This window comes from Borostomias antarcticus, assembly GCF_949987555.1.
Source record: "Borostomias antarcticus genome assembly, chromosome: 23".
Classification (NCBI taxonomy): domain Eukaryota; kingdom Metazoa; phylum Chordata; class Actinopteri; order Stomiiformes; family Stomiidae; genus Borostomias; species Borostomias antarcticus.
Genome location: NC_140256.1, coordinates 18,740,725 through 18,753,492, shown reverse-complemented (window position 1 = coordinate 18,753,492; position 12,768 = coordinate 18,740,725). Strand labels below are relative to the sequence as shown.

The 12,768-nt window shown below is 45.3% G+C and overlaps 1 protein-coding gene across 1 annotated transcript in view; it reads left to right on the top strand.

Annotated features, from left to right (window-relative positions):
* The window catches only part of LOC311324585 (endoplasmic reticulum aminopeptidase 1-like), a 28,837-nt gene that overhangs the window by 10,076 nt on the left and 5,993 nt on the right, over positions 1-12,768 (top strand). The window contains exons 8-13 of the mRNA XM_084457065.1: positions 5,124-5,255; positions 5,344-5,475; positions 5,621-5,701; positions 5,864-6,021; positions 6,262-6,341; positions 6,648-6,831. Of these exons, the coding sequence (XP_084313191.1) occupies positions 5,124-5,255; positions 5,344-5,475; positions 5,621-5,701; positions 5,864-6,021; positions 6,262-6,341; positions 6,648-6,831 (767 nt within the window). The remainder of the gene's footprint in view (positions 1-5,123; positions 5,256-5,343; positions 5,476-5,620; positions 5,702-5,863; positions 6,022-6,261; positions 6,342-6,647; positions 6,832-12,768) is intronic.

The following is a 12,768-nucleotide window of genomic DNA, read 5'->3' as shown; positions in this document are numbered from 1 at the left end:
TTATCAACCATATCATAATAATATATAGCCTTCAATGACCTACAGAGCTGCCTGTCTGATGGTCTCAGGACTAAAGAGACCGCGCGTTTTCCTATAGACACGCTGTCAATGAAAGAAAATACAATGGATATACAGGATATTTAGGTTTTGTGTTTATGTAGGCCTATACAGTAGGTTAAGCTATTTGTGTTCATAAGGTAACGTCATTGTAAATGAAAGTAGCTAATAATCCAAGACTGGAACCAGGGGGTGTGACAAAAGTTAGCCAGTAGATGTGCTAAGAAAATTGCATATGTTTGCAAACTAAAACAAGTGAACACAATTCCACAATCGAAAAATGCTTATGAGACCATTATTTTATACGTTTTATAGGCCTTCACTTTATGTCCTTCACTATTATCAACTCTAATGTTCGTGCTAGGATATAAGAGTTTAACATAAATGTTTGTTTTATAGGCCTATCGGCGTATCACTTATTACCCAATTGAATTGGTTTCGGTGTAGGTACTCCTGGAATCAAGACTCATTGTTTCATGTCCAGTGATACCAATTTGATGAGGCTGGGTGATAAGGTGGGCGGGCGTGGGCGGGGCTGTTATCACTGATCATGAGGCATGGAGAGCTATAAATTAGTCCTCAGATTATGGACTCCTCACTGCTCTCTCACTGAGTTGAGCAGTTGGTCGGTGGGCAAAACGTATTGGGCGGATACGTGAGTTGAGCAGTTGGTCGGTGGGCAAAACGTATTGGGCGGATACGTGAGTTGAGCAGTTGGTCGGTGGGCAAAACGTATTGGGCGGATACGTGAGTTGAGCAGTTGGTCGGTGGGCAAAACGTATTGGGCGGATACGTGAGTTGAGCAGTTGGTCGGTGGGCAAAACGTATTGGGCGGATACGTGAGTTGAGCAGTTGGTCGGTGGGCGAAACGTATTGGGCGGATACGTGAGTTGAGCAGTTGGCAGGTGGGCGAAACGTATTGGGCGGTATACGTATACCTGCATTTACAATCATGCTAACTAAACGTTATACAGCAGCTGAAGTGCTGTCTGCATTACAAAACATTGATGAAAATGAATCGGGAGGAGAGGAGTGTGAGGAGACGGATGGAGGTGCTGAGCGGGAAGTTGACCTAAACCTATCCCTTGAATCTGATTCAGGTTCAGAATCAGAAAATGACAGTGGGGCTGAGGTTGCATTTCAACAGAGTGGAAAAGATGGTACACTGTGGTCCGAAATACCTGTTGGCAACACTCGGGGCAGAGCCCAAGGGGTCAATATAATGCGAGAAGCCCCAGGGCCGACACGTTATGCTAAGGACAGCATTACAACGGCATTGAGCAGTTTACTGTGTTTGGTTGACACAGAAATGCTGGACAATATTCTAAAGTACACAGAGGCCGAAGCTGGCCGAAATAATGCCGACGAGTTCCACCTGACTATGGATGAATTAAAAGCATTTGTGGGACTCGTCTATCTGAGAGGCATTACTGGTGGTAAAAGCATGAATTTGGAGGAGTATTGGTCCACGGAGTTGGGAAATCCCATGTTCAAGGAGACCCTGTCTCGTCAGAGATTCAGAGATATCATGCGATATCTTCGTTTTGATGACAAAACCACAAGGACTGCCCGGCTTGTGGATGACAAATTTGCCATGATATCTGAGATATTTGGCCTATTTGTGAAAAACTGCATTACTTCGTACACGCCCGGAGAGAGCATAACTGTAGACGAACAGCTGTTCCCTACCAAGGCACGCTGTCGTTTCACCCAGTACATGGCCAATAAGCCTGATAAATTTGGCATAAAATTCTGGGTAGCCGCAGATGTGGCAACAAAATACATGTTAAACATGTATCCATATTTGGGCAAAGATGGCAACCGACCAGCTGGTCAGAGATTATCAGACAATGTGGTGATGCGTCTGATGGAGCCTTTCTTGGATAAGGGAAGAAATGTAACAACGGACAATTTCTTCACCTCGTTGCCGCTGGCTAAAAATCTGTTTGGGCGCAAAACCACAATTGTTGGTACTATGAATAAAATCAGACGGGAGATGCCCCCATGTACACAGGCACAGTCTGAAAGATTTTCCACCAAGGTGATGAGTGCTGGAGAGGCCACGCTCACGATTTATCAAGCGAAACCAAAGAAAAATGTATGCATCCTGAGTACGATGCATCGGGCAGTTTCCATTGTTGAGGGCACAAAGAAACTGCCCAGTACTGTTGCGCACTACAATGCGACAAAATGTGGCGTGGATGTCATGGACCAGATGGCACGGCTGTATTCGGTCAAAGGAGGGACCCGCCGTTGGCCTGTCGCTGTGTTCTACAACATCCTAGACCTGGCTGCAATTAATGCACATATTCTGTACAAGGAGTGCACGGGCGTCAACATACCTAGACGAAAATTCATTTTTGAGTTGGTCAAGGAGTTGTGCGCACCCATGAGGATGGCCAGAGCTGCGCGGGCAGCAAGTGCAACACCAGCACGTAGGCAACTTGTATTGCCTGAAACACCCTCCCCATCTGCTAAAAGGAAAAGATGTCAAGTCCGCCAATGTGCAGGGAACAAAACTTGTGACATCTGCTTCTCTTGTAAGCGACTGGTCTGTGGCAAATGCTCAAAAAATGCACCACCGATGTGCAGGGAATGCTAACTTTGGCAAATATAACGTTAGCCTACAGAGAGCAAAGGCAACTGGTCTGTGGCGAATGCTCTAAAATGCACCACTGATGTGCAGGGAACGCTAACTTTGGCAAATATAGCCTACAGAGAGCAAAGGCAACTGGTCTGTGGCGAATGCTCTAAAATGCACCACTGATGTGCAGGGAACGCCAACTTTGGCAAATATAGCCTACAGGGAACAAAGGCAACTGGTCTGTGGCGAATGCTCTAAAATGCACCACTGATGTGCAGGGAACGCCAACTTTGGCAAATATAGCCTACAGGGAACAAAGGCCTCTGGTTAGTGCATGTCCATCTTAGCTAGTTTAGCTAGCTAGCTACCCCCGGACCCTAACCCTAACCTAACCCTCACATTAACCTTATCCTAACCTGCGATATTTTACCGTTAGCACTCGTTGCTCGGAACTAGCCTTTTTTATCTATTTATTATTATTTTATTTGGTTCCCATTTTTTGTAAACAAGCAAGCACTATGGCGCGTTCCAGGCAACCCGTAACCCGTGTTTTTCCAACCTTCTAGATGTGAAAATGCACTGGAATGGCAGTCAAACAAGATGGCAGCCCCCATGGGAACAGCGACAAAGATAACTTTAGGGCAACGTAAAGTAAATTTGTACGTTGTAATCAAAATAATAAAAACGATTATGCACTACAACCTGCTATGTGTATGTGATGATGCCAAAATATGTTGACAAGAGATAGCTAGTGCCAGCTAGCTAACATTAAGGTAAACCTGAACTTGACCACGCAAACGGCGAAAAGTCGATGATGTCAATAACGTACGATTTCTTAGCATAACGAATTTAGGCATAATGTTTAGCTTGCCAGCTCTGACAGTGTAAATCTAAAGTCAGTCGTAATTTACGGGCTCAAAATACTATGTGAAGCGTGACATTATTAAAAAATAAAGTGTCAACTTAATCAGATTATTGTTTGTGTCAATTTATTTTTCTGTACAATACAACTGTGCTCATGTGTCACACTCTTGTTTGTAGCCCTCTGCAACCCCCACCCATACAACAGTATACTACAACAAAATAACATTGGTTGGATAGGCTAATAATAGCCTAATAAAAAACTGTTTGAGCTAGCTAACGTTACCTACCATTAGCTCAACCGGGACAGTTTCCAGTTAGCGATGAGAGGCAAAGTCCCAAGCCCAGTTGATAGCCTCCATCGTGGGATGAGGGTTGTGCAATTGTTCACAATCCAGTTTCATACACCCAACGTTAGGCTAGCTAAGCTAGCTAGCAAGCAAGCAGTTGCAAAAATGATGCGGGGGGCAATATCTCTCGCTAGCTATGCATGCCGTATTATATTATTTTAAGAGTTGGCCCCAAAACACAAAAACGTTAATTTGAAGTTAAAAGCAAACAAAAGCTGGGGCCGTATATAAACTAGGTCGTCTCATTCATGACGGCGACAGGCACTAGCCTGGCAGACTGCATCGAATAGTTATCAAACAAGCTTGGGAACTAACGTTAGCTGGCATAATCCAATAATTCCCCCAAAAGAACCCCTCCACTGCACAAGCTGTTTACCAAACCTAGCTAATAAGCACAAGCTACTGAGTGCAACGTTAGCCCTGCTAACGGAGAGAACGGATTTGGAGGAGATTGTTGCAGCTGGTGCTAAATGAGGCAAAGGAACATGTCAAATAGAATACAACAAAAATGCGGAAACTGTATTCAATCACTTCTTCTTACGGCCAGTGTCGATGCAACTATTACTGCCCTCCACAGAATGTTGCTACATAATAACACAATGCGATAAAAACCCTCCCAAATATTATATATTTATTTAGTATAATATATATCTATATATCATAATACATGTTAAGAAAAATGCCTTTCTGCTCAAATTCCCAAAATAATAACTAATGTGGTAAAACTGCAACACAAGCCTACCCCAGCGGCTTGGCTAAATCCGACCGGGCCTGAGTAAACATGGAATTCATCCATAAATCCATCTATAAATTGCTCAATAGGTGAATAGTCCTACATCATACTGCGCCAATGTGTTCTTATTTTTCAAGTGTTATCAGTGATATGCTTTCTATTTGATAATAGGGCTTGGGAAAACGTAGTCCCAGACACGACCATCTTATTTCTAGACAGGTGTATCTATTTGTAGCCCAAGCCGAAACACACACACGAGCGCCATCTAGCGGCCATTGTGTGTCAATAACAGCCTCCCATTCTAAAGACTGCGGGGGCATTTGACCCACCCCCCAGCTATGCTGGTAAGTTTCAAATGCTTGGCGCTGCTAGTGCTAACTACATCCATTATCCATTATTATGCTGATTTGACTTGTAGGTCATTCAGGTGATAGTGGTCAAAAACGCAGGGACCTCTTTTCTTTTGCCACTATCACTTTGTTTATTTCCCTCTCTCTCTCTCTCTCTCTCTCTCTCTCTCTCTCTCTCTCTCTCTCAGGATGACTTCTTTCTTGGCAAGTGTTTCGAGGCCATGGAGGTGGATTCTCTAAGCTCCTCCCACCCAGTATCCACCCCTGTGGAGAATCCCACCCAGATTCAGGAGATGTTTGATGACGTGTCGTACGACAAGGTCCGCCTCCCAATCCACCAATACCATGCATTCACATTCGATTGATATGTATGTGGTGTGCAGTATATCTGTATACGTTCATTTCCAGGGGGCCTGTATTCTGAACATGCTGAGAGATTTCCTGACTCCTGAGGCTTTTAAGATTGGCATCGTCCGCTACCTCAAACGATACAGCTACCAGAACACCGTCAACAGCCACCTCTGGGAGAGCTTGACCAATGTAAGCGTGTGTGTGTGGGTGTGCGCCTTTCAGTCTGTCTGAGAGATTAAACAGCTTGTTTGGCTATGTCATGTGTGTGTGGTAGTTGGTCTCCATTTTTGTATTTGATGTAATGTGTTGGTGTAATAACCTCTTTCGCCGTCAGATCTGCCAGTCAGATGATCTGGATGAGGGCAGACTGAAGGAAGGATTCTGCTCCCAGGGAAAGCTCCAGTCTGGAGCCTCTGTAAGTGACTGACCCTGGAGTTTCGCCTTTCTGTCACCACCATTTCATACTTTTTACCATCTCAAATATATCTTGCTACCGTAAATGTACTCTTATCACAGTTCACTATCACTGTCATGTTCATGACTTGTGCGTCTGTGCTATTCTGTGTCCTGCATGCAGAAGTGGTATTCTGATGACGAGCTGGACGTCAGGGCCATCATGGACACCTGGACCCTGCAGGAGGGCTTCCCGCTTGTCACTGTGGAGGTCAGGGGTCGCGAGGTCAGGCTCAGCCAGGAGCGCTACATCAAGACTGACGACCCCTCCCTCAGAGAAGGGTAAGAACCAAGAATGACAACCCTACGATGAACTGGGAACAGGGTACTATCTGTCCCATGTCTGCCTGCTTCTGTGTTGACTTTTTAAATCAAAGGGGGTTTTCCACCAGTTATATACACTTAGTAAGACCTACCTAACTGTCTGCATTCTCATGGGTTTGGTCCCACTGTCTCAATGTAGAGCTGGAAGTCAGTGGACAGAGGTCACTGTGTTGATAATTGTAACGTCTCCTCCAACAGCTTCCTGTGGCAGGTCCCATTGACCTACATCACCAGCGCCTCCGGAACAGTCCACCGCTTTTTGCTCAAGACCAAGACAGGTGAGACTGACTGGCAGGGTCAAATGAGGTCACCTTGGGATCACTGAGTTCATCTATGAGCTTCTCTTCATCTAGAAGAAATTATTATACATCAATATACGTCATTATGGGACATCATAAGGGTTATTATGGGTAATTTTACTCACTGACACCTCAAGTTCATGATCTTCTAGTTCTAGTCAGTCATTGTTTATTTTGATTTTATTTTGGGTAATTTTTAGTTTGGCTACTGTGTATTTGCACTCAACAGAGTGCAGAGTGCTCCTAATCTGCCCCCCCCCCCCCCCCCCCCCCCGCTGTTTCTAGACGTGCTGAATTTACCGGAGGAGGTGGACTGGGTGAAGTTCAACGTGGACATGTGTGGCTACTACATGGTGCACTACGAGGGCCACGGCTGGAGCTCACTCATCCGGCTGCTGCAGCACAACCACACCGCCCTCAGCAGCAATGACCGTGCCAGCCTCATCAACAACGTCTTTCAATTGATCAGGTCAGTCGTGGCATACCTGCAAATCTTCCTGTGATTGGACAGTAAGGATTATGTGTAGTCATACTGCAACAGCATCCTTTATGGCCTCCCCTCCACCGTTCTCCAAAAACTACAATATGTTCAGAACTCGGCCGCCCGGTTTCTCACCCACTCCCGCTCCAAAGAACACATCACTCCCATCCTCCGTCAGCTTCACTGGCTTCCCATACAGCAACGCATCAACTTCAAGATCCTCCTCACCACCTGCAAAGCCATGAACAACCTTGCCCCCTCATACCTGACTGATCTCCTCCATCGCCACCCCCCTACTCGCCGCTTCCGCTCCGCAGATGCCAACCTTCTCACCCCCATCACCAAGACCAAGTACCGCGCCCTGGGGGACAGAGCCTTCGCCATCACCGCCCGTACCCTCTGGAACCCCCTGCCCCTTACCATCCGGAACTCACACTCGCCAGTACCCTCTGGAACCCCCTGCCCCTTACCATCCGGAACTCTGACACACTCCCCTCATTTAAAAGTCAACTCAAATCCCACCTTTTCAAGATCACCTATGACATCTGACCATCCTCCTCCACCATCTTCCACCCCCTCTCTTCTCTTAATGTGTTTCCCTTTTGTTGTTTTGCTTATTTGTCTTTCTTGTTTGAGTGTTTGTGTTGTGTGTGTTATGTTCTTAAGTAAAGCGTTTTTGAGTATTTAGAAAAGCGCTATATAAGGGTGTGTTCACACCTACACCTTTGATCCGTTTGGAATCGGACTATCGGACCAAAAAGGTTTGCTCCGCTTCGTTTGGAGAGGTGTGAACGCGTATTAGAACTTGGTCCTGTTGCAATATATGTTGTTACACAGTCGGTAGCTTTACCCTGTAGGACTAATGTTTGTTTCCTAGGGGGAAGCTTTAGCGGGGAACACCAGTTCGTAGAATGCCGACTAGTCGACAGCCGTTTTTGTATTTGCCAAAGTGAGCACTAAACAGTTGGGAGCGTGTCTATGTTCCCACAGCCCAATGGTCCCACAGCCCAATGGTCCCACAGCCCAATGGTCCCACAGCTCTATGGTCCCACAGCCCAATGGTCCCACAGCCCAATGGTCCCACAGCCCAATGGTCCCACAGCCCAAAATGTCTTAGTAATGTGGGACCAATGGGCTGTGGGACCATTGGGCCTAATTTTGAAGAAAAAAAAAAAAGTCTTAGTAATGTGGGAACAATGGGCTGTGGGAACATAGAGATGACCCCAAACAGTTAACTCGTATGTCGTTGTCTGTCATCTTTGAAGCAAAGCCAAACAAACATTCTTATTGAAACATGGTGACAGCGGTGTGAACCTGAAAGCCAGCAGTTCCCCTTAATATACACAACCAGACGCTAGCCAGCTCCTCCCGCCAGTGAGGACTACTACGGAGCGCGACGATAGCAGCCATGGAGAGCGCGTTGAAACCTCCGGGGAAGATCGACTTTGATGAGGGTAATAAAGCCCTTGCCTGGAAGAGATGGAAGGAGGAATTCACATTATATATGGATCTTACAATGGAGGACAAGGAAGAGACTGTTAAAGGAGTAGTAAAGGGAAAATGCATGTTTAGCCCTGTTTTAAGGTTACTTATGATCATATACAATGGTTCAGATCAAAACGTTGACAAAACTAGCACTTTTGAGAAAGTCTGATAATTGCTCCACCACCGTTTAGGTCATACAATGGATGTGGGTGGGCACCGTGAAAAATCATTCAAAAACATGTTAAACTCTCAATTTCAAAGACAAGAAACTCACCGAGGTGTTAGTTGGCGTTCTGACATATAATTTGCCATAAAGTAAGATTGTAGTTCATCTGGAAAGGCTTTTTTAATATTTAGCATATAACTATTTAGTCACAGCACATACGTGTGTAAACCTCCGCAAACTAGGTAGCCTAGCAACATAAACAATAGCTACCGTAAGTAGTTTCGCTTCCTGAATCCCCTCTGCTCTTAAGAAACATCTTTAGAAACGAAATAGCTTCCCCACTTGCTCCAGCACGCATGCGCACAGCGCGCAAACTGGCTATTCTCCGTCTGTAGGCTACACTCGCGGCTCACATTCTCTAAGCTACGATCGGCGTCCATCATATTCTAAGTCATCTTCTATATCATCAAAATCTTATAAATATTCAGGCATATTGCACACAATATTCCAGGCACCAACAAGCCGATCGTAGAGAAGAGAATGTGAGCCGCGAGTGTAACCTACAGACGGAGAATAGCGCTGTGCGCATGCGTGCTGGAGCAAGTGAGGAAGCTATTTCGTTTCTAAAGACGTTTCTAAAGATCATATTACAGAGGCATGTGAAAAACCACAACAAGCCCTCGCTCTATGTAAGCACAACTAGTGATTCATATAGACAGATTGATGAAAACAACCGTTTCGCGGCAGAAAATATAAATAAAAAATAAATTTTTTAGAAGCTGCATTCTCAGTGCCCCGTCCGCACCATTACATGGATATATTGGCTCGCGCTGGATTTTAAATTTCTTCTACAGGCCTCCGAATTACACCAAAGTTATCTCGGTGAGTCAAACATCTTATAATATGCCGTAAATAAGGTCCAGGTTGTCAAAAACGAGCATTCTCCTTTAATATGCATCAACTATACCGTTACTTCGGGAACCTGTTGCATCACCGCGTAGCCTACTAATTCAACAAATATACATTTCTCACACAGAACTTGGACAAACCCCAATTTATTAATGATTATCGAGCACATTTTTTTGTGATTGACCAAAATCCTTATCAATCAATTATCAATCTTCGATCATTGATACCCATCCCTACTGTACAGCTACCGAAAAGGAGAGTTCCTGTGTCACTATACAACCCACTAAAAGAGGAGCTAGCAAGCCTACAAGAAAGAGGGATCATATGTGCAGTGGAAAAAAGTAGGGACTGGATCAGTAGCCTACTGGTAGTAGTGCGTAAGGCATCTGGGAAATTGAGAGTATGCATAGATCCTAAGCCACTAAACAAAGCACTCAAGAGGAGCCCTACCCACTACCTACGATGGATGACGTGCTGCCAGACTTGAACAGAGCACGTGTATTCTCTGTGGTTGATGTCAAGAATGGATTTTGGCATGTTGAACTGAATCCAGCTACCTCACAACCTTCTCCACACCTATGGGGTGCTACAGATGGCTACGGAGTGGATGTCACAAAACTTCCTGCAGCTCAATGACACCAAGAGTGAAATCCTTCTGATCGGCAACCCCACCTCGATCAGTCAGATCAGAAATAATCTAGGAAGCTTGTCCACCCTTGAAAAATCCCACGTCAGAAACCTTGGGGTCATATTTGACACAGACCTCAAGTTTGACAAGCAAGTGAGATCTGTGGTGCAATCCTGTTTTTTCCAACTGCGCACAGTATCCAAAATCAAGTCCTTCCTCTCCTCCAGCGACCTACGGAGGGTCGTACTAATGCTCATCTTCTCCAGACTGGACTATTGTAATGCCCTCTATGCCGGGGTCACCGACAAGACCATCTACAGCATGCAGCTAGTCCAAAATGCCGCTGCCAGGCTGGTGACAGGCACTAAGATGAGGGAACACATTTCTCCTGTCCTCTCCTCCCTTCACTGGCTCCCTGTGAAGCGCAGAGTGAAATTCAAGATACTTACATATGTCTTCAAAGCCCTCAATGGTCTCGCCCCAGCTTACATCAAAGATCTCCTGGACCAACCTACCAACTTCAGGCCTGGTCGCCGGCTCAGATCTGACAACCAGATGACCCTGAAGGTCCCACGGTCAAAACTTGTCACAAAGGGAGACCGTGCATTCTCTGTGATGGCACCTGGGCTATGGAACAAGCTTCCTCTGAACATCAAGTCCGCCACCACCCTGGACTCTTTCAAAGCACAGCTTAAAACTCACCTCTTTGTCACAGACGATCTATAATTTATGTCCTTGTCTTGTGTCTTAAATGTAGTTTCATTTTGTGTCTCTGCAGTCCTTTGTTTTTGTTTGTCTCTTTTTGTACCCGGGCTGCGCCCCGGGCTGATGTAACAGTTGGTTGGGGGGCGCATTATAAATAAAAATAACATAACATAACATAACGCATGCCAATGGGGATCAGCCCAGCGCCCGAGATCTTCCAGAGGAAGTTAAACCAAGCGATGGACAGTCTTCCTGGGGTCAAGATTATTGCAGATGAGATCTTGATTGTGGGGGAGGGAGAGAATGACAAAGAAGCTACACAAGACCATGACCTGAAACTGAAGAAGCTTCTTCCGGCTTGAGATTATGCAGAGAATACACAATCCACTCTTCCCACATGGGGGTTGAGGGATGCTTGAGACGAGCCCGGGAGTGTGTCTACTGGCCTGGCATGAATGCACAGCTGAAGGCCTATATGGAACAGTGCAGCACATGTAGTGCTTGGGGTGTGAAGCAGCAAAAGGAGACCTTGAAGTCACACGAAGCCCCAAGACGTCCCTGGGAGAAGGTGGGGACGGATCTATTTTTCTTTCAGTGACAGAGATTACCTGATTACTGTGGACTATCTCTCAAATTTCTGGGAGGTGGATCAGTTTGAGAAAGACACAGTCAAAAACAGTGATTCGGAAGCCACTTTGCCAGATATGGTATACCCGATGTTGTGTACTCAGACAACGGCCCTCAGTACACATCAGAAGAGTTTAAACGATTGAAGGATTGGGACTTCACACACAAAACTTCATCTCCCGGCTATCCACAGAGTACAGTAATGGAAAAGTGGAGTCGGCGGTCAGTGAAAACAGCCAAGAGACTGATGGCGAAAGCAAAGAAGGCAGGAGCTGATCCGTATCTAGCCTTGTTAGACCACCGTAACACCCCATCACAAGGCACAGACAGCAGCCCTGCGATAGTGCTCATGGGAAGAATGATTTTTCAAGATGCCCATCCACATCCATTGTATGACCAAAACGGTGGTAGAGCAATCATCAACTTTCTCGAAAATGCTAGTTTGTCAACGTTTTGATCTGAATCATTGTATATGATCACAAGCAACCCTAAAATAGGGTTAAACATCCATTTTCCCTTTACTATTCCTTTAACCATCCACGTTACAGTTGTTTGGGGAGGGCACTTTCTCGAAATCAATAGCCTACGTTACGCACATCCCAGGACAGATATTATTGTCATCCTCTCAATCGAAAGGGGCATTATATCGTATTTGGATTACAATGCTGACATAATTCTGGTACCTGGTGAGTAGCGCAAATATTTGGCTATTAGTGCATCACTAGACCCTATAGAAAATTCTGATTTAGCAGTAGACACGTTGTTTGTTGGTGCGGGGTAAATGGATTCCAATAGAGGGGACTGGCATATAGTGAGGTTAAATGAAAAGCTACCTCACTCGTCTCCTGTGTGATAGGTACCGTACACGGAGAAGGTCTCGTCGGCATCCATCAGGGCCCGTATTCTGCGACGGTACCAACTCCTACGACACCTTTGCATTGACAAAAGCAGCGCGCCTTCATGGTTTTCACGCGTCCAGATTCGGTCATTGGATGCCGTTGCTATTTGACCAGAGCACCAAATAATTACAAGTAGCGCCAGGATGGCAAATGCAATGCGCTGTTGCGGCTCCATTGTAATAATGTTCTAGTAGTAGTCTCTAATTACATGTGGTTACTGATAGATTTTCCCTCATTTGGTCTGGTCCTTGGTTCGGACTTTCTGGTGTGAACGCAACCTTAAACCCATCTATTATTAGGTGGGCTAGCTTGCAGAAGCTAGCCCAACTTGTGATATTCCCACTATTTCTTTCTTTCTTTCTTTCTTTCTTTCTTTCTTTCTTTCTTTCTTTCTTTCTTTCTTTCTTTCTTTCTTTCTTTCTTTCTTTCTTTCTTTCTTTCTTTCTTTCTTTCTTTCTTTCTTTCTTATTATTCTCCCCACTTTTTTGAACCTTAACTAGTTCTTC